General features: G+C 45.2%; 1 protein-coding gene across 5 annotated transcripts in view; it reads right to left on the reverse strand.

The window, feature by feature from the left end:
• TACC3 (transforming acidic coiled-coil containing protein 3) overlaps positions 1-22699 on the reverse strand; it is a 610937-nt gene that overhangs the window by 415003 nt on the left and 173235 nt on the right. For 3 of the 5 annotated variants that reach the window (XM_085642579.1, XM_085642577.1, XM_085642578.1), the window contains exon 6: positions 2213-2342. In XM_085642579.1, the coding sequence (XP_085498705.1) occupies positions 2213-2342 (130 nt within the window). The remainder of the gene's footprint in view (positions 1-2212; positions 2343-22699) is intronic. The other 2 variants (XM_085642581.1, XM_085642580.1) reach the window with 1 other exon arrangement.

Genomic DNA, 22699 nt, shown 5'->3' on the forward strand with positions numbered 1-22699 from the left:
ACGCCGGAGTTCTTGGTGCTTTTGTTCTCCGCACTGGACCCCTGCTCTATTGTGGCCTTGGCCGGCCCCCTGGAAGCTCCGCAGTTACCGGACCCGCTAGCGTAAACCTGAGCCCCACGGTCCCGGTCCCACCTCACACCACGGACTGTCGCCAGATGAGCCGGGGGAGGGACGCCCAGACACCTCCTGCGCCCCGCAACTGATGGGCTGGAGCTACAGGGTAAGCCCCGGTGCGGCGGGTCTCCTGCCCCGTTCCGTGGACCGCGCTGTGGGAGGCTGCAGACCCCCTTCTTCTATTGCCTAGTCGGCTGCAGAGAGAACCCGAGGGAAGGGCAGCGATTGTTGGCTTTTCTCTGTTGCGGCGCAGACCTGAGGGGAATTGCCTCCTTGCTACGACCTCCCCCCCTGGCCACCGTACCGTGCTGCGGTAAAACATGGCGATGATTGCCTGCTCGCGGCTGGGGGATGCTACTCCGGTCTCGCCCGCTGCCCGCCTCGCCCTCCCTCTACCAGACACCAGCTCCACAGTGCCGTCCCGGATTGCTACCGATGGGGGGGAGCAGCCTCCGCTGACATGCGGCTCCGTTCTGGCTGCCCTGCGGGACTTGCGTCTACAAATGTGTCTTGGCTTGCAAGCGCTGAGTGAGCGGTTTGACTCCATACTGTCGGCTGCGGGTCGTGAGCGCCCCGTTCGTCATCAACAAGGCGTGGGTCTGCCAGTGCTTTTGTCCTCTTGCGGGGACGCAATGGCTGTTTATGATCGTGCTACACTGGTGCCTGCCTCTGGCTTTACCGGCACCCAGGATCAATCGCTCTCCAGCTCAATTGCGGATACTTTGTCTCCCCGTTTATTGCTGCCTGCTTCGTTGTTGCATGCCTCATCGTGCCCGCAAGGGTATCCAGCGGAGCGACACCTGACGTCCTCGAGGAACTGTTCACGGCGGCTTACTGCTTCTTTTCTGTGGAACTCCTGTGCTTTACATGCCAGGTTTGGACTTTATGTGGTGTACAAGGGGACCTCAATAGATGGTCTGCGGCCATTTTGTGACTCTACTTCACCATCTTCTCCCAAGCGGCCATATTGTCTTTGTCTGCACCGGGGGCGGGACCTTCATGTAGGGGCTGGTGTAATTTTAAGCCCGCGATCGGGCCAGGGCTAAACTGATTTATATCGCCATGGTTTCACGGATGGGCTGGACTGGGACTGGAACTGTTTGCATATGTTGTGCGCACTCGTCGCGGTTTGTCCGCCTTCACTTCAATTGTTGTGACACGTTATCTTCCCACGACCGCTTTTGGCGTAGTGGGTTCTCAGTGTGTGGAGGCCATAGCTGGCCGATGGTTTCGGGCGCTCTGGGGTAACGTAGGCTCCTCCCCACTTACCTCTCTGTTCTCTTATTTTTCTTCACTCTATTCCTACTTTCTCTCTTGTCTATATTTCGGGTTCATTGGGCGACAGGCACTATGCTGGGGGGGGGGGGGCAGGCCGTAGCCTCCGCATTGGTGTAGGGTGGGGGGGGTAATTCACTGTTTCTACTTAGTTCTATGGGCCTTTTTCTTTTCTGTTTCTGCGCTATACTTGTTTCGATTCGGGGTCCGGGTTGGGGTGGATTGAGTGGGGGCGGCTCTGGAGGGGTGCATATTTACTCATGTGACTATCCTGTTATATAACTGCATCGCCTCACTGCCTGAGGTTTTCCTTCCATGACCGTTTTAATGATGCTGCTGCTCTCCCGTGTGGTGAAGCTATCTTGCGGACTCGAATCTCCTTGGTTCTCATTCTTTACTGATTTTTCCCTGATAAAATTATTTTGAAAAACCTTAAAATTAACCTTCACTTCTCCTTCCCCTGGTGTCAAGGATCTCTCCAGTGTATACCTCACGACTCGTTGCTAACCTTGACCGTTGATGCACAGGGGATGTAATGTTTGTACCAGTGCTTAAATGTACCGTGGCCGGCCTGACGGTTGTAGGCCCGTATTTGTTCTTTTAATATGCACAAATAAAGGTTTTTAAAAAAAAAAAAAAAAAAAAAAAAAATTTTTAATAAAATGGTAAGTTTGTGATCATAAATAAAATGTTGTAGCAATTACAAAATAAGCAGCAATGTCATCTGAGAAATTAAATTATTCAAAAGTATCTTTGCACAAAAATACATCCAGAAAACTAAAGCAGCACACACTTCAAATGTAGCAACAATTAAAATAATTACATTCAGCAGCAGGCTTGAAGTCCTCATCATTTATATCGGGGTCCTCATGTGCAATTAATTGCATTCCACGTTTACTAACAAATTCCTCCTTTTCATTTGCTGGAATTTTCAAGCGCCAATGGGTTTCCTGCTAAAACAAATATAGCTCCTTAGATGTTGTGAAACTAGTACGTTTCAGCAATATAGAAACATTAACAGATTAATAGGAAATAAACACAGATTGAGACATTAGTAATAGTCAAATGCGTGATTGCAATGGAAGAGCTGTATATGCTGCATCTGAATACCATATTAGATCAATGCTTCACCATATAGCCATAGGCACGGACATTGCACTCTGCTTCAATAACTAAGTTTATAACTAACGCACATAAAACATTGCATAAACCATAAATATATGTGTATCGCTTTGAGTCATTGTGTCCCTACCATCCACAATGGTAATAAACATTATGCTCAGTGTGTACACACACATTTCCCGAGGTAGTGAGGGGCAACTAACTGTGAGCGGTGCTCTGTGTTGGGCACAGACGCCATCACGGCTTTACAACAACAACTCTCCCAATTTCAAACCAGAGACAATCACTCACGTAGGCTCCAAAATACAAGGCTTTAATACATACTGATATGCATTCAACTCCGACAGTGCGCTTCGGGCATTCCGGCCTTGCTCACAACAATATATATCTATCAAAGGTTAGAGTTACGTTCTAGTTCGTTATGGTAAATTTGTTTTCTAAAAAAAAAAAAACAGAAATTCACTGAGAAACAATGGCCAAACTGACATTACAGTTAGGCCGAATACAAAACTTGAAAAACCATACATACACATTTGTTTTACTTTTTTGTTGTAAAAGCTCACAAGTCGCACTGAAACCACTGATTGGGCGGTTTTTGCTAAGATGGGTGTGTTGCAACTGATGAGCGTGTGGAAATAACTAAAAAAAAAAAATAATGAAGCCAACGCCGTTAATATAGAAATTTTCACAAGAAAAAAAATATATATATGCCTGCTTATTTAAATAGCACTGAAGTGCTTTAAATACAGCTACCCCTAGTCACGATCACAAGTAGTGATATACTCCTGCTTAAATTAGTGTTAAAGTTATGGAGCTCAAAGGCAGATTCTGCTGCAGATTATTCTTCAGTGTGGTTTTTTTCTTTTTTCATTTAAACATTTGTTTCCCTCACAAAGCCACATTAATCAAACATAATAGACAATACAATGGTCCCGGGAAGCGAGTGGTAAGGGTCCAATACAGGAGGACTCTAATCGAGCAGCGGATTTGCCTAAGGTATATACATACAACGTTGGATCAGTATACGGGGTTTACCCACTTGCGCAAGAAAAGCAACAATCGATAGCAATAAATAAAGAAAACAGGCATTGACATAGCCAATAGGTCTCACTTTTGGGACCTTATATGTATTTAGTTATGCAGCACAATATCCTTGGAGCAACAACATCAACTGTTGCATGGCTAAACACTTATAAGGTCCCAAAGGCGAGACCTATTGGCTATGCCAATGCTTATTCTTTGACTGGGTTCAAAATCTGCGGGTAAAGACCAGACATCTGACACGGGCTCACAAAGCCATTTTGCACAGATGTAAGACAATTCAGCAGGCATAATGGGTGCTAGGTAGGACACGGATGGCCAGTAATAAGTGGATGCTCCGGTTTTTCTACCCCTCACATCTGGTTCTAGGGTTGCACGTTATCGGATTCAATAGGTAGAGGCAGGGCTTTAAGTGGGATGAAAAATCTAGGGGGGTCTCTCAAACGGGCGTGGCCAACCTAATTAAAGGCGTGGCTTAAAAATACAGAAGCTACAAAACTGTGCATAGCATAATGTGCTGCTCTACTTGTATTTTGCTGTCTGTCATTGCATCCAGATATGATACAAGTAAAATCAAACCTAATCAGGACTATTGGCTTTGTCAATGGTTGTTAGTTGCATAAGATAAATAAGCAGAAACTAGGTCTTGTATATAATATTGAAAAAGCTTCCACTTAAAGCCCTGGTGACACCACGACAACGTTGCTGCTCCTGAGTATCAAAAAGAGATGGGAAATCCAGAGAGAAAATGACTCTTTAAAGGATTTCCCTTCCCCTACAACGCTCACCTGGCATGATGTCATGCTGTAACTTCTGTGAGAAGTGAACAGTGTGAACAGTGTGAGCACGCACACAGCGCTGTGCCTGCGGTCACTGCAGTCAGGCAGGGAACAAAACAGTACGATAGAGATACGTTTCAAGGCCCCCTTAAAAAACTGCCGGTTCTCCGCACCGGTGAGACCCGGCCCACTTAAAGCCCTGGGTAGAGGCATAAATCACTAAAGGTTTATCAAGCTTGTGAGTATCAACTTCCTGTTTTTAAGCAGCCGTGGAAGCGGGAGACCCCGGAAGCGTAGTCAGCCCGGCAGATGCCTTTCCGGGAGGACTAGGGGAAAGGTATGCCGCGACGAGGAATAAAGGTTCAGAGGAGATGAATGCTGCAGGCTGCAGCTCTACACACGTGGACAAAACACCAGATTTGTGAAGTCCACACAAAGCCTAAACGCATAAGGTCATTCAATTCAAGGAATTATAAAATACTTCCACAACTTTGTGCCAAATTTCCATCTCAAGTGACCTCGCACTCGTCCCTTCAAACAGCGTTGAAAGATTTGCCTGACCCGTGAATGCAGCCGTACACTACTGCTCCTCCTGGGGAGGAAGGAGGTGACGGAATGGTGTAGCTTGCCCGGTTGTTGCAGGTGCTGTTCCCGCTGCATGAATGAGGCATGCGCTGCTTCTGCGCAGGCTTGTACCTGTTCTGTGCTCGATTGAAGCTTGCATTGATGGGATGCAGCCTGCTGTATGTGTTGTGTGTGTTTGTGATGCTTGCGCTGTTGTATCGCAACATATATCGGTCTTCATCGACCCACAACCCAACATATTCACACGGAACCCGAGCATGTTAACATTTTAATAATAAACAAGTCGACAAAAGTAAAAGTAAGGGGGATTGTGCAAGCCCGGGTGTTGTGTGTGCGTGCTGAAAGTAAAAAACAAGGGAGTGTATAAAGGGAGTGGTGCGTGCTTGGCTGCGAAAGTGAAAGGGATCGCGATCAAGCGCGCGGCGACGATGCGCTTAATGAGCATGAGGAATGCCATATGGCGCCTCTGCTCATGAGCGCACGCCTGCGCACATGCACTGCAAGCTGTAGCCGGCGGTAGCCTTTTTTGAAGCCCTTACTTAATGTCTCGCCAGACCAGCGCAAGCGCTGGGTCAGGCGAGACCTAAAAACAGTTGAACTGAACAACCTGCTGGGATCGGCAAACAAAGAAGTAAGTGACCAGGGAGAGTGGAGCCCCTGCTACGATTTAGTATGTGAAGGGAGGAAAAGTAGGGCCAGTGAAAAGGGGAAAAATTAAGTCTGGCGAGCATGCATAGTTGGTGTAAGGAGCACAATCAATTTAAGTATTCCTCTGTGCTCTCGGGGAGCACTGGACACGGCTGGAGTCATCCACTTGAGAGCAGTCCCCTAAAATAGGGTCACAAGCTTGCACATGCTCTGTGATTAGCGTCTACACCTTGCTTCCCTCTTCAGGGCTGCGCCTTCGCATTCCGCCCATCTGATTACTTCTAAACGCAACAGTACATGGCTAGGACCTCAAGGGGGTTTACAAGACATCGCTAGATGCCCGCATGCCAAGAGCAATGCCAGGGCTATGAATTTAGATGTGATTAGTCTCGCTCATGGTCGAAAGGCCTAGCAACCAATAGGTTGCGATTTTCAGAATGTGCCACCAACCGGCTATAGCACTGTATTATGTCACTGTGTCCCAGTAGGAGTGAATCTCTGGACAACACCAAACCATATGGAGAGAGAAAAAAATATTCGGTCCCCTCAATAGCACATCAGGGGCACCTTACGTGTGCCCTGGGGAACATAGTGCTGATAATTTTTGGGGTGATGTAGACCCTGTGGAGGAAGCAATACTGTATAAGCTTGAACCTGGCATTTCTGGATATGCGCGAGTGGAAGCAAATAGGTTATCCCAATATTTGTCTGTTATCAGCAACTAGGTCCTCAGTTTAGTGAGTCTGTAGACCGCTTAATTCAGAGTTGGCCTTGAAGAATAATGTGTTATAGAGTAAGGAAATCGGCCAGGGTTTACTTGCAGTTGTGCAGATAATGTGAAGGGCAGTATGTACTAGAGGTTCTGCGGATACAAGACTCCAGTGGGCTGTACTGTGGCCCAAACGAGGTTGTACGTAGACCTAAAGAAAAAGAAATCACCTCTTCCACTCGCTATGTCAGGAATTTCGAAATCACATTGTTTTACAATTCAGAAGTGTGATCTAAACAAAGATTTAAATAGGAGCAAAACAAAATCAGAACATATTACTTGGTGATGTGCAAATGATAAATATTTGCAGAAACTGGATTTCTAAACATTGTTTGTACAATATATAGTTTATCAGTAAAACCGCATAACAGTGGGAAATCGTGGCCAATTCAATTGAAAATTTGCTCATAGCAAATCAGTGTGCTATCACTTAATGCTTTGGGTATGTATTCATTAAAAGTGATAGTTTTTAAACAATTTGAAAATCATTCCTGCCCCCGTCCCGTAGACAATCCTGTTCATGAACTAAGAGCAAGTCTGCAGTCATGTGTATCCTCCACAGGCCTTGAGCCAACCATGTTATCGGTACCAATTGGGGTGGGATGGGTTCTAAGATGATTTATTAGCAAGATATTGATGCCTAGAGATGGAAAATGTGATAGCAAGTCATAACCTTTTTTGTGTTAACGCTCCACTCCCGAGATACCTTGATATAAATGGAAATTTTTTCATAACTTTAATTGTGAATTTTATGAAATAGGACAGTAAATGTGATTATATAAACAGATAAGGAATTATGTTTATATTACGTACACCAAGTAAAATTTCTAAGTGGTTTAATCAATTTTTTTTTCCAGAGCTGGTGGTGAATGACGGTTCAGTATCCTGAAGACTGAAACAAGCACATCCTGTCCCTCTGATCCTCAGTGTATAAGTCATTTATGGTCAAATGTTCAACAAGGAGTCACCTGGCAAGCCTGCAGGACTACTCATCATGGAAAACTTTGTTAGATGCAGCTTAAGTAAGGAATCACATTACAATATTAGATAGTGCGAGAAATGTGGAGAGCAACACAGCTTCCCCAAGTATTTTACAAAAGGAAGTGAATAACCCGGTTTACTATGAATAGAGATTTATAGACTATTAAGCGAAAAGCTGAAGCAAGTGTCCGTGATGACGCTGGAACAAGTGAGTCACAAAAACACTTAAACTGAAGAACATTATTAAAGTCAAACGTGTAAGCTGAAGAATCTATATTTGCTGGAACACGTGAGAAATTAATCAAGGTGACAAAGCTTAGAGTTGACAAAAGGCTTCAAGACTGTGCAACCATTAATTGTAATTAAAAGATCTTAGGAGTTTGTTGTAGAGACATAGTGGCTGCAGAAGCCCATTATCATGCACCTTGTTATAGGAACAATTCAGGGGTTAAAGCAAAAGGACGTTCATGCATCTAGCATTCAAACCAATGGCCACCACAAAAATTAGATCATATGATAATCATAGTTCTAATGTATTGAAATAGTTCATTCATAACAAAGAGGTAATATGTGTGACGACTCTCACTAAAAGGCGTGAAACCCTCATGAGACACAGGAATACAGGGAATAGACAAATCAACCAAGAAGCATATCAGAAGAAAATTTGGACAACAAAGGTTGGCGACAGCCTCTACATATTCCCAGATAACCAAAGAAAATTATTGACCCTACCCGATAGTGTCATGGTACAGGACATTGCAGGAGAAAACCAGAATTTGAAAAAAGAGATCAGTTTTAAAGGTTACGGCAACAGACCGGAACAAGATCAATGATCAAATATCACACATACCAACAGTCATTAAAACAAACTTGACATCACACCTTGGCCATCTGATACAACAGACGTTGAATCTTAATCATTAACAGTGCCCTATCACTATTAGGATTTCTAACTGAAGATACAGAAAACACAAAGCCATCCAAAAAGGTCGCCTTACTTATGCAATCATTCAGTCAGGACATATATGCAGTGATAAATGGCCTGCAAATACACCCCGCACCCCCCTCCTCCTCCTCCCTAAGCAATTGTTCCTTCCATATGCTGTAAAAACGCCGACAGGCAGTGTTGACATTATTTGCACGTTAAGCAGACTTGGGATTTTATACTCTCAACTGGAAGGATATGATACCACTTTGTGTCTTCAGAAACTTCCTGCTACCTTAAAAGAGCAAATTGTTCTTCCAGTCGACATTCAGTCTCATGTCTTCACTAACTTAGCATGGGATAACATTGATAGGCTGCAAGAGACTTACTGTTAAGGGGACAACTCATAGGGTCAAAGGTATAGCTTTGCAGCCCAAGTTGTTTGGACCATAACCCTTTAAAGCTCCTCTCCCAAGCACTGAGAAACAAAAGCAAAGAATGTTGACCATCACAAATACTGATGAATTGTGCATGTATGTTTCTGGTGAACAAGTTGGGCCTCAGCCATTGATAACTATTAACAAAGTAATGCCGGATTGTTATGCCCAAGTGAATCTTGCACAAAATAAGAACTTAATCTGGCTTGTTAAAAGACAAGAAGCAAGCCTTACACAGATACTAAGTTGACCAATATTTAACATAAGTATTACAGATCTAGTTAGTGTATCACAGGATTCCATTGGCTACTTGCCCACCATTAATTAACTAGTAACTGAGTTGACAACTGTTTCTGAAGTTTCTAAATCAAATTGAAAATGGAAATCACTGCATTTGGCGAAAATTGCAGTGGTCATTATAGGAGGCAGACTTAGTATTTGGTGCACACTTATTTAAGTGAAGCACCCTGCATTAATTCAGACAACCTTTATGGAGATTTTACTGGTCTTAGACAACCTTAAAGTGGTATCTGTGGAGAGCAGCCTTCAGGCTCAGTTCAGAAGGAGTGTAAGGCAGCTTGTTTTACCAGTCCTTAATGTTATGGTATGGGTTAAGTGACCAGAACCACACAGTGTAGTTCTAAAAATATGTATTTATTATAAACACTCACTAACACAATATGTACTACCCGGAGATATAACAACAATACACACAATACTTCAGTAATAGAACAGGTAAGTAGCACAAATAACACAGTGGTCTCCAGGGGGAGACCAAACAATATACTAAAATAGTGGAATGCGAATCATGACGTAAATAGAGACTGGACCCGGAAGACTTAGAAGAGTTGGGGACCCAAGGAACCACCCAAGGTGAGTATCTAGGAACCCCACGGAGGCCGTATGCTCAATACAAGTCAATGGGTAAGTCACAGTTGCTGTTTTAAAGAAGGCCCCTCCCCAGAGGACCCTAAAGAAACCCTGTGGAAGACGGAAGGTTGGAGAGTCACCCCACCCAGGAATACCCCACCCAGGAATACCCCAGAGACCAGGACACCAACACTAGGAAATCCAGGTGCAAACTAATGTCGGACACCACCATAGACCACAATGGAGGACTACAGTAAAGATGTCAGAAATCCCATTTAAGATGAGAAGAATCTGCAAGCAGAGGGGACAGAGACTATGACACTCAGGGGAGGCCAGAAGGCACGGAAGACAAATGCCCACAGATGTCTGTAGATGCAGGAGGGTTGACTGTGTCCTTGAAGTTGCAGCTGAGCGGATCAGACAATGCTTTGGAAGACCAGAAGCAGTTTACAAGCTGTCCCATGTTGGATATCAAGAGCCAGGGGTCAGTGTCCGTCGGTAGCCCCATCAAGCCTTAGCAACGGCTACAAACATAGTATGCGAAAAAGGTGCGAAGTCGGAACCAGCAAGGTCCAAGTGACTCACCACGAGCAGGTAAGTCGGAGCATGCTCTGAGCAAACAGGGGAGCCCAGTGGAGCCAAAGAAGACCCTTGAGAGGACCCAAAAGCCAGAGGCACAGGAGGTGAATGAGGACCTAGAGCAGCTCACCAATGATGAAGGCCCACAGTGCAGAGGATGCGGTGAGGACAAAGACCTTGGTAGCAGGAGATGCTTGAGCCCGAATCTTCTTGGAGCCCAAAGCTCTCTGGAGGAGACAGTCAACAAGCCTTGGCAACAGCATGTCGACACATTGCACAGGAGTACTGCTCTAGCGGTTCAGACGAGGGAAACTGGCTTCAAAACTTGCTGTGAAGACAGTGCAGGCCTCGAGGGAGTTGCAGAACCACCACCTGTGTTGCTGAGCCTTTCGGAGTCAGTGGGAGCCCAGGATCAGCATACCGGTCAGCTGCGTTGCGCTGCCTGCAGATGTAGGGGAGTGACTGCTTCATTCCAAGGGAGATTCCTTTGGCTGTCTTGGATGTCCCCAGGCCTTGTGAAAAACCTGTATGGAGCAAGTGGCACAGATGTTGCAGAAGACTTGCAGGCTGACTAGACCAGGAGCAGTAGGAGTATTCCCAGTTACAGTATCTGTTCCCAAAACGAAGTTCAGAGTGCCCAGACGGTTGAAGTTGTAGTGGTTTGGGATCTGAATCTTGTCTGACGAATCTAGGGACCTAGCCACAGGTAAGCCCTTAAGTACCCCAAGGAAAGGGTTGGGACGATTCAGGGATCCCTCTGAGGGGCTGGACTGTGGGGAGGATACTCCCATATCCTTTGTCCAGTTTTGTGGCAGAGAATGAGCCAACTGCTCCCTGAACTGATTCCAACTTGAGTATGCAAGGGGGGCACCAAATGTGCTCTCCAAATCAGTCTGTATAGTGGTGCTGGTAATCACACCTACCCTGGCCCAATACACTAAATCCTGTCTGGGAGGTGGTCACACCTCCCTGTGACAGGAAACTTATTGTACCGCCTTCCCTGCCCGAGCCTGCCTCTGCAGCAGGGGTGCAGAATCGAGTCTCTGGTCGGCAGCAGCCATAGCTTGCTGTCTGGGTCTAGAAGACTAGTACTGGGAGCACGGAGGGCCTCCCGGAGAAGTTTTACAGTGCATGGAATCATACCTCCAAACATTCCAACATGTTTGAAACCCAACACAACAGGGTTCGTTACAGCCAGTTTAGAGATGGCAATTGTGTAATGAAGCATTGCCACTCAATATATAGTAATAGCTGTTGCACTTACAACCCGGGAGAATGGACTCCTTGGATTGTAAGGGGGTCCAGCTAATGCAGGGGCACCCTCACACTTCAACCAAGCACCCCGTCTTCAGGATTGAAAGCCCTACCTGACATAGGTTTTAAGTGCAGCGACCTCAGATATAGGTTTCATAAATGGTGCTAGCACCGGCTTACACAGGCTGCAATGGCAGTCCTGTAGTCACAATTTGAGTGGTCTCCTATGGGTGGCATAATACATGCTTCAGCCCAAGGGGGCCCCTGGTGTACATATGCTTTGGGTACTTTAGTACCATATACTAGGGACTGATAATGGTACATCAGTAGCCAATTTGAGGGGTACCCAAATACTCAACATTGTTAAACTAGGGAAGAAGCAGAGACTGGGGTCCCGATTAGCAGAATCCCAGTCAGACTAGTCAAGAAACAGTGACACCAGCAAAAAGTGGGGGTGACAATGAAAGCAGATCCTATTTTCCTACAGCCATGGATCAATCTCTACACGTAAAAGCAACTGAGATCGTGTGGAAGCATCAAGCAATGTAAAACAGAATCATTCTTTGAATGGGCACCGTTCACACCATATGCAACATCATGGGCATTCTTGGAAAACGTTTAAGACACTGCCTTCACGACCTGTGCACTGAAGCAGACAAAAGCAGAAGAATCAATACCATCAGCACTAGAAGGTTGTATGTTCGATCATGCAGTTCGAGTACACAAGTGCATGTATGAAGCAATGTGGAGACTGGATTGGTTGGAATTTATCCCCTGGGAGGAAAAGAATTATGAAGAACAATCAGGTAGTATGGTCCTTCATTGAGGATGTTAATGACTTTGCAAAAGACCTATGCCAACAGAAATTAGACAACCTCTAGCAGAATGCTGCGTTTGCTGAAGTAAAACAGTTTTGGGATGTATTCCTTGAACTGCTTACTCATGACAAAGGATATCTCTGTGCATTTTGGATGTCACATGTGGATGTTGTTGAAAATGTCTTGCTGGCTCTGCTGCGTGCCGCTTGAGAAAACAAATTAGCATTTTAATCTTACCACATATGCTTCATAATCCAATTACATTTTGTGCATGACCGGATGAATTATGCTAGCTATCTTTCTGCATACTATGACAAAATCACATTACTTGCAGTGAAACGTCCAGACAAACCCCACAACTTTATGAACGGATGCTTTTCTGTTAAACTGTCAGATGTTAATCCGTTTGACTTCAGTCAATCAAGCGATCGAGGTAACAGTCAAAGACACACAAACTCTTGGTGGCACTACAAGGTTCAACCTCAGGACATGTGCTGTGAAAAGATATTATATGATGACTAAACACAGAAGCACCTTTTTGGGTCAGATAAGAGAAATTATTTTTAACAGATCAGATCTTATTCACGCAGACCTAACTTGGATACTGTCACGAGAGTGGTTAGTCTGATTCACCACTAGATAAACTAATTTGTTGGGCCACATGATCTCAGTCTCTCTACGGCAAACAAAAGGCATCCCAAGACACAGAATCAGACATAATGAAGGCGAATGAAATAGGTGAACAGCGCTATACAGACTTCTAACTTGAGCGACTTGAAAATAATCCATCTATTAAGAAGTTTCAAGATCCAATGAAAATGTACTAACTAAAAACCTTCACCAACATGTCCAAGAAGAAGGCAGTGAACAGCAATGGCAGGGCAATCATGAAAGCAGACAAAGAACCATTTGGTCAAATCTGACAACACAGAATCCGAACCTTCAAATGGCGGATGTACTACCTCATCCCGTTAGGACCTTTAACATGGGCTTTAGCAACTCCAGAAGGTCTGTTGCGAAAGAAAGCTGCTTGAGGAACATACTTGCAGAAAATGATTACCCCTGCTAAGGAAAAACCTGGAAATTCAGCATCGCCGATTGATGGTACGGTTCTTGTTCAGAGAGTAAAAGGAGAACAATTAAACTTTGATGAAGTGGCTATGTCTGTCTTGTCGATGGCTTTGCGGGAAGGAAATATGAGTCAAATAATTGATGTGTTCGAGACGTGCAATGAGACAACTATTAACAGTGAAAGGACAATCAGAGGGTCAGAGACTTTGGCACCAGTTACGGAGTATCTCACCTTTCCAGATCGACAGTGGAGGAGATGGCTAAGCCACGTAAGGAATAAAAAACAACTCATAGCATGTCTTGTAAACGGATGGAGAAAACCAGAGTATTTTGTAAAACTTGAGAATAACACACTAATCGTGAAGATAAATGCTTCAAAACCAGATCTGAAGGGAGCAACGAAGTGCCCAATCTCAACACTACACACAAAGAAGCAAATGGTTATTTGTTGCTGCATGTGGCACACGCTGGTAATGAGGATTATGAGGCAGGAATGATAAGCTCAGATGACAGATTTTACACGTTTGTAATTACATGTCTAAATGGTTTCCAAAATGTGGTACTAAAATATGCATGCAAGGCCTTGATATTGGGAACAATAGCTTCAACTATTGGGAAAAATGTTTGTCGAACTGTCATAGGTCTCAATACATTTACCGAATGTGACAGTAATCGCATTTGCGGGAAAAGGAAAAGTGCATTAAAAATCCTGTCTGCCAACAAATATGCACAGGAAACGTTCGCAGTTCAGAGATGAATGGGATCTCTCTGAAGAACTAATGGACAAATTGGAGCAATTCTCACGCTTGCTGTATGCACCCAACTCTTCGGTTCATCACATGAATGAACCAAGATATTGACTATTCTCCGCAAAGAAAGGTGAGATACAGTAATCAACTTCCACGTTGCAGGGACTGTCTGAAGAAACATGCCGACCATGCAAATTATCAAGCCACTTTAAACAAGAGATGTCTTCTGAAAGATCCACAGGCACCTAGTTCAGCTGGGAGAGGGTGGAAGTTGGAAAAACATGATGGAGCAGAGCAACTGGAAGTGGACTGGATGGAGGGGCAGCCAGCAACTCGGGATGTGTTATATCTACTAGCTTGCAATTGCATTAGAAACTGCTAACATGTGCCTGCTGTCTAAATGTTTAAGTGCATTGACGTGCAGACTTCCCGCTTGTGAAAATCCAACAGACGCAGAGAATGACAACATCCATTCAGAAGATGACGAATGCGAATGATAAGCTTAGGTTTAATCATGACATACATTGCCTACGTAAGATGTAACAACTAACTGAAATTGTAAATAAAATGTATGCATATAATCCATATCAATATATGAGGAATGCAAACAAGGTTTGTCACTTTAAGGACTATAATGTTATTACAATGAATAATCAATTATTTTTAAATAGTATTGAATTCAACCAATCTGGTGTGATCAGACTTAATTTTCCACATATTATGATGAATTTGTATGCCATTTATTAAAAGTAAGAAAAACACTGTTTGGGCTATGGTTGCTAATCCAATAATACCAGACAAAAGGCAAAAAGTGATGACATTTTTCATCCCTAGGCATCCCTAGCATGCAACAAAAGTCATGTTCGAACCCATCCCAAAGAGGCACCAATGGCCAGAATTTGGGGTCCTGGGTCAAGGCCAAATGTGGATGGATTTGCATTATATATGGACCAAAGGTTTAGTCTATTAAATCAAACAAAAGTGATTTTTGTAAAGCAGACATGCTGAACTTGCCTGTTTGAAAGTGCTATTATGTGAGAAAGAAGAAAATGGCAGCTCAGTGAATTAAAATGTGTGTCCAGGATCACATACGTTGAAACCAGTTTATGGGTCAAGAGCATTATAATTGGGTTAAGTAGATAAAGTGACTAGATCTGCAAGGAAGGCAAACTCTACCATAAGGGCTTGAAGATAGTCAAGTTTTTCATCTTGAACAAGTCGTACAATGCCCAGAACAGTCCCGTAACCCGCCTCTAGGGTGTAAGGCAGTTATGGTTGACAGCTGGAGCTCGTGAGCATAGAGGAGTTTAGGCATTCACTGAAGCACCCGGACCGAGGCGCCAATGAGTGTGGCGAGTAGAATACCTCCCCCTTTGCTTTGTTACAACCGGGCGATATGGAGTAGCAAATGAAACTGGACATCATGGCTAGTTGGTTCTGCAGTCATGGCACGCTCCCTGAAGTCTTCCTTCAGCACAACGCCCAGACAAATTGGCAAAGTAATAAAGCTCAAAGTCCAGGACCACTCGGTACAGTGAAGTCTGTGCTTGGTCAACAAAACCCTGTGTCTGCAACCACGCCACAGCATTGTCAACAGAAGCCCATTATTTCCTGAGACAGCCAGTGGCACCCAAACAGACGGCAGCAAAGAAATATAACAGGCGGTGAAGAACTACCATCTTTGCAATGGCAGCCTGGCCCATGAAGGAAAAGGGTTGTGTGTGCCAGAAGGCAACAGATTGCTGTAGGGTAATCGGCATCACCCAAATGTTACCCTCAGTTAGCTTTCAGTTCTTTAGATTAGTATTCCCAGGTAGCCAAAGGTGTGCAGCTCCCATCTGTTCACCTCACCAAGCTCCAAGGGCTTATCCTCAGAGTCTGGAGGGTGCAGAGAGAAAGCACTGGATTCGCCCCAGTTTACAGGTAGCCTCAATACCTCTGCAAACTCAATGTATGGCGTGCAAGCCCCCTACATAGCCAATCGCTCACTGCGGAGATATACCCACCTTCTGTCTACATATAGTGAAGCGTAGTGCGGGATGCCACAAGCACAGCCCACGCGTTGCCCTGCCCAAGCCTCAATGCTTGTGTTTCGACTGCCGTGACAAATACAGGAGAGTGGGCTGCCCAGCTTGGTACCCCTCAATACCGCGTGGGTCAGAAATGAACTGTTGTCTAGTTCCTATAAATCTATATAGGATCTGCAAGTTTAGACAAACTACAGGATTAGTGTCCAGACTGATTGCAGACACTAATGAAGGATATGTTAGCCTTCAGACGCACCACAAGCCCCCTAAACTTACCAAGGAGCGAATTGTTTCTGGGAACTATCGAATATGACAACCCTTGATCCTTCAGGGATCGTGAAAACAGTACTACTTTTCACTCATTCAGTAGTGCTCATTTTGTCTCAGAGAAACACAGAATAAAATGATGGGGACGTTTTCAGTAATTATTTATTGAACCAGCGTCATTCTAGTATAAAATACGGGTGCTGCAACATCCATTAGAAACAGATATATATACACAATTGCAAGCACCGACAGAAAATAAAAGGTAGCATTCTACCATGGTGCTAAAACAGTGAATATATGCAGGCATATAGATACAGGACAGTAATCAAGCGCACTCGTAAAATGCTAACCCTATCTAGGTGTACCTAAATGTACCTAGCATGTATGCAGGGTGTAAAGCCAAGAAGCCCCTAGGAAAAAGCCAACCCATTACCTGATGGGAAACAACAAGGAACCCAGTCTTGGTCTCGAGTTGGATGTCAGACCACTAGGCGCAAGGGATGTCAGACCACTAGGCGCTCATATCACCATGGAAGCTTCTCCTCTAGTATGCCTAGCAAAGATGTGGTGCTTATATACCCAAAAGGTACCCTCAGGGGTTCTACATAGATGTGTCATGGTACTGTTGTCCAAGGATGACTATCGCGGTGACTTTTGTACAGAGGTATTATACAGAAGATGGAAATCCTGCTGTGAAATAAGAATCCTCATGCATAATAAATTCTGCTAGTTTTCGAAGAAAACCACCCAACATTTATTCGGCACCCAACTAGGTAAAAGGTCAGCGCTAGAGCAGTTATGTAGAGCAAGGTAGGACAAATGTAGGTAGCCGCTACCTAGGCCTGTATTGCGATACATTGGGGCTCATAACAGAACCGACCTTCAAGCATGCACTAGGGAGGGGGCATATAACAGTTTTCTCCAAGAATCGAACCAGTTGCCAAGGCTCATACCAGCTATGGAGATTTATAGAAAGTCCCAACATATGGAGTCAAAATCTTTCTCCATGTCAACCGCCAGGGCGGTGGGCATGGAATACTCAATGAGCGGGGAGTGCAGACTATGAACAAGCCGCCTGATGTTGGAGACAGTGCTGCACATGGAGAAACCCGGATTGGTCCAGGTGTATGAGGACTGAGCCAAGGCGAAAGTCGGATCTTACCAAGTATTTTAGAGTCCACATTCAGTATAGATCGTGGTCTGTAGGAGACCTGCTCTTCTTTGCTCCGTTTAAGAAGTGCGGCTCACAGGCCCTCATGCATAGAAAAGAGACGGGGTGGGGGTATATAGAGCTCATTTAGCAAGGGAGCAAATATGTCCACAAAGTTTAAATAAATTAAATTGGCAACCAATCCATTTCCAGCACTTTCCACCCAGCGAGGGACTTAAAAACCTCCCTCACTTCCTGAGCATCTACACCTAGTAGGGTGGACATATCGTGGTGTATTCTTCGTCACGGCAGCTATAACACAAGAGTGCAGTTCTTGTGGGCCCGCGGACTACAGATTAGTATTGTCATGGAATGTAGCATTTCTGGCGACTTGCATGCACTTCATGGCCTGCATGGTCAACTACTGAGCGTATAGGGGTATGGCTTCTGTTGGGATTGGCAAGTCATGGCAGTAGACGCCTGGCTTTGTCCTGTTCGCCTTAGTGATACAGTGACTGTAGTTGTGGCCACAGAGTCTTGTGATGAAGACTAGCAGCTTCTCTAGGAACTAGCACTGTGGCGTGCAGTACTGCCACCCTCCCATGGCACTGAAAGGGGGTGAATTGAAACACTGGAGACACGCTTCCCACCTGATCCCATAGAGAAAGTGAGGTCCAATATCCCAATCCTATGGGCGCCAAAATGTGGTTTAAAGGAGTCCATACCTGGAAGAAAAGGAATGAGAATAGCAAAATTATAGTTCAATAACTAAGCAGCCGTGACAGGGATGACTTTTGGCCAGGGCCACTGGAATGATGATTGTACGGCAGTGGCTATTTTTGCATTATTGTAGATATGTTGCATTTTCCACATAATTGGTCTGCTGCATAATCTGCGTTTTAACAAAAGAAAAATGTTTCTTGCTCAAACGGTCCAAAAGTTACTAAAATCTCATTGAAACTTGTTGCAGCACAGTGCACTTCGCCCCGGATGTGCATTGTGAAGACCAATGAGAGCGGATGGCGCTCTACACAGGGGTCTAGCAACATGTCTGCTGGGTGGCAGCCTAGGCAGCCTCTCAGTCAGGACGCTGGTTGTTGGTTAGGTTCAGGGGGCATCTCTAAGATGCCCTCTGTCATGCATTTTACATTAAATCCCACACTGGCATCAGTGTGGGTTTAATGTGCTGAGAAGTTTGATATCAAACTTCTTAGTCTTCAGTGCAGCCATCATGATTCTGTGGAGTTCGTGATGACGATCTCCCAGCACCATATACTCTTAATGGCAGCACTGCACTTACAGTGCCCAGGAATGGAGCTGGGTACTGTAGGGGTACAGGGCTCATGCACCTGTACCCCCACCACTGGAATAGGGCACCCAGCTAGAGGGGTGACTGAGGTAAGCCAGGGCAGTGTGTTTTGTGGGCATGGCACAAAGGGATGTGTGCCATGTCGACTGTTTTGTTCTGCACCAAGACACTCAACCTGCAAAGGTAGTGTGTGTGTGTCATGGTACAGGGCCTCTAAGGGTGGCACAATCAGTGCTGCAGCCCTTAGGGGTCTTCTCTGGTCACAGGGCCCTGGGTACTTAGGGTACCATTTGCCAGGGGCTGACATGTGGCCAGAGATGCCAATTGGGTTTAGGCTTCGATGCAGTTTTAGGGAAGGAACACAGGCCCTGGGTACCAGATTGGCAGGAGCCCAGGGCACACTCAAAGTACATCAGCAATTCAGCAAAAAGTGGGGGCACACCATGCAAGAAAGGTGGCACTCTCAAAGGCCCTTTGCAAAGGTTGACTGGTTACCTTTCTGTAGCTTACTGCTATATTTCAGAGTTAAACTGGTGCTAATGAGGTGCCACCAACGCCAGGCAATGTTAAAAAAACAACAAAATAATGAAGTAATACTATCAAAATGTACAGTGTAATTTGCTTTTCATGCCACAAAATGTACTTAACCCTGCTGCATTATTTCGCCCTCCCCTGCCACATAATTTCAGTGGCCCTGCTACTAGCATCTCAGTTAGTGCTGCTTCTGGTGATTAACTGTCTGCCTCAGAACAACCCACCCCTTGGGAGCTGCCACAAGGGCAGTCGCCACCACTGACTCATAGTGGCCAGTGAGGGCCTGTTGCATAAGCCAAAACCCCCCCACCCCCATCCTACAAGTGGACAAGAGTCCCTCCATTTGATGTTCCTGTGGGGCAGGCTCTGGGCTGTAGTGGCCATGCCTCCTCCGATGTAAAAAGGATGGATTTCCCATCCAGGACACCCACAACTTAGCTGGGAAGAGGAGTGCATAAGGTACTCCCAGGTCATGAAGCGCTTCTGCTTCTGAACTGCAGCCATTAAAATCGGGTAAAATTGAGACTCCGGCAATGCCCACTTGATAGCGACCATGACTACGTGACTGTCGCAGCAGGAAATGCCAGTCTCCGAAATGCACAAGTTGTGCGGGTAAGGAGGGGGGGGGGGGCAGGATTAGTACTTTGTTCACTTCCTCAAGAGCGTATTTGGACCGGCCCTCTGGGGTCTCCACTTACTGCAGCCAGTCCTTCAGGAATGGGAGCCTGTATGTTTCCTCAATCCACTCAGGCAGGCCCACCACTCTAATGTTACGCGGGGCCCTGCCCCAAGGTAGCTTGGCACAGAGCAGTCAAGTTTATCTTGGAGGAAATGTGTAAAGTAATTATGCAGCACTTCAAACAGTAATAAAGTGAAAACATAAGAAAAATACCACCCCAATTTAGAAAAATAGAACAATGTAATAAATAATTGGTCACCAAAAAGAAAAAAAATATAAATCAGTAGAACCGGAGATATGCTATTATAACGTTTTAAGTGAAAATAGCGCCAAAAGCCCAAAGAGTCACTCGCTGCTATCCGGCCGTGTGAAACCAGGAGAAAGTCACAAGTTTAAGCCGACTGCGATAGAGCGCAGGCCATATACAGAGACCTTGTTAGTCCTGCTGAAAAGTTACGTTCTCAGTACAGCTCAAAGTGTTCAGTTCGCAGTGGAAGGGGTCGCAGGGAGCAGGAAGTGCATTGGGCAGTCGATGTAACACAAACAGAAGGCCTGCTGTCTCAGACCGTTGTTGCTGTAGCGCAAAGATCCTGTCGTCATTGCGAGAGGTTAGGACAGAGTTTCACCATGGCGCTCACCATGAACAGTCAATGTCGTAGCGCAAAGGATCTGGTTGATGAAACTTCTCATTGGTGGGCAGTGCAAGCAAACAAGTTTGGCTCAAACGGGCCAGTCTGCAGTCACAAAGAGCCCAAAAGCATAGTTTAGATCCACTAAGGCCATACCAAGGGTCCAGGACTGGAGGGGTACCACTGGGGAGTCAGGGTTTTACTCCAGAAGGATCCGGATTTTGGTGCAGGTGGTTTGGATCCTGCCATGTCCCTGCCTGAACAGGAGGCCAGCAGACTAGCCCTTGGAGTCACTCTGGGAGTCCTGGGTTTAGGTGCAGGTCAAATGTGTCAGGCTCAGACAGGAGGGCGGCAGTCCAGCAAGGCAGCAGCCCTTTCAGCAGTCGTCCTTCCAGGCAGATCATCCACAGGCCCAGAAGTGTACTGAAGAGTTGGTGCCTGCGGTCCAACATTTATACCAAGTGCTTCTTTAAAAGTAGGGAAAGCTTCAAGAGGTTTCTCTTACAAGTGCACAGCTTTTCTGCCTCTCCTTGTTCCAGACTAACTATAGGGAATATGCAGCCCTTTGTGCAGAAGAAAGACAGCCCATTCAAGTAGTAATAGTAGAAATAGTAGTAGTAGTCGTAGTAGAAGAAGCAGCAGCAATTAGGGCTGTGCTCAGCTCAGCTCTTCCCTGGACAGTAATGGACTGTCCAGGTACACCTAAGCTTTCAATTGTGTGTGGCTGTCCAGAAGTAATACACATAGCCTAACTGCCAGCTATACCCAGTCATGCGACACAGACAGGCTGCAGGCACTAAACTGCTAAGGCCGGAACATGTTCACTTTCTAAATGTGGCATTTGTAATATTGTAAAATAAAATCTGACTTTACCATAAAATCATAAGATGTTTTTTCAATACAATTTCAAATAGGAACAGTTTACATGTTCCCATTTGGAAGTTACAGCTTATTAAATTAGTAAGATAACTCCAAAATTGTCCAATGAGAACAATGGGTCTTGTAGTAGCGAGACATCAAAAGGGTTTTTCACTACCAGGAGATGTAGAACTTATAAGTATATGTCCAACCCTTTGGGCTGTCCAGAGACTAGAATAGGGGTGACATATATTAAAAGGAAGATTTGAGAACTGGCAAGAGGGTTGTCTTGCCATGTCGAAACAGCAGTTTAGAAACTACACACAGGCTGCAGTGGCAGGCCGGGACAGGTTTACAGCGCTACTTAAGTGAATGGCACAATCAGGCCCACTAGTAGGATTTAATTTACAGGCCATGAGAAAAGGTATTGCCACTTTACTAGGGACTTGCAAGTAAATTAAATATGCCAACTGGGTATAAGCCAATTCTACACAGCTCTTAAAGTGAGAGCACAAGCACTTTAGCACTTGTTAAGAGTGGTAAAGTGTACAGAATCCTAAATTCCAACAAAAACTGGTTCAAACAAGAGTGTGAGGGCAAGAATTCTGGGAGGACTCTGCAGAAAGGGCCAGGTCCAAAAGTAACCATGAAAATTCTTGTTTCTCTATTTAAATAAATTGTGTAATCCTCAGCAAATCTCTATTTTTCCAACTGTGGAAAATATTGGGAGGGTCTGGAAGAGATACAGTTTGCGATTTATAAGAACAAGGTTTAAGTGTGGGTAGCCATCATTGAATTGTGTATATGCATTCTTTTACCCCATTTAACCCACTCTGTTCCAGTGTTAAGGCAACCATGAGGAGTTGATTAACTATAACTCAAAAATACATTGCTTGGAAGGAGCCATAAGTGGTTAATAGAACTAAATTTGCCTTCACAGCCTCTTTCAATCAATCAATCAGTTCATTTGTAAAGCGCACTACAAGGCACTGAGGGGGGAGTGGTGGTGGGGGGAGGGGGGGTGCTGCTGCTACTGGTCGTAGAGCAAGGTCTTGAGTAGTCTCCTGAAGGTCAGCAGGTCTTCGGTTTGTCGTAGGTTGAGAGGGAGGGTGTTTCAGGTCTTGGCAGCACGGTAGGAGGAGGACCTGCCTCCGGATGTGGTTCTACGGATGCGCAGGACCGTGGACAGAGCGTGGTCAGCGGAGCGGAGTTTCCTGTTCGGTACGTAG

Source organism: Triturus cristatus, chromosome 2_2 (genome assembly GCF_964204655.1).
Source record: "Triturus cristatus chromosome 2_2, aTriCri1.1, whole genome shotgun sequence".
NCBI classification, from domain to species: domain Eukaryota; kingdom Metazoa; phylum Chordata; class Amphibia; order Caudata; family Salamandridae; genus Triturus; species Triturus cristatus.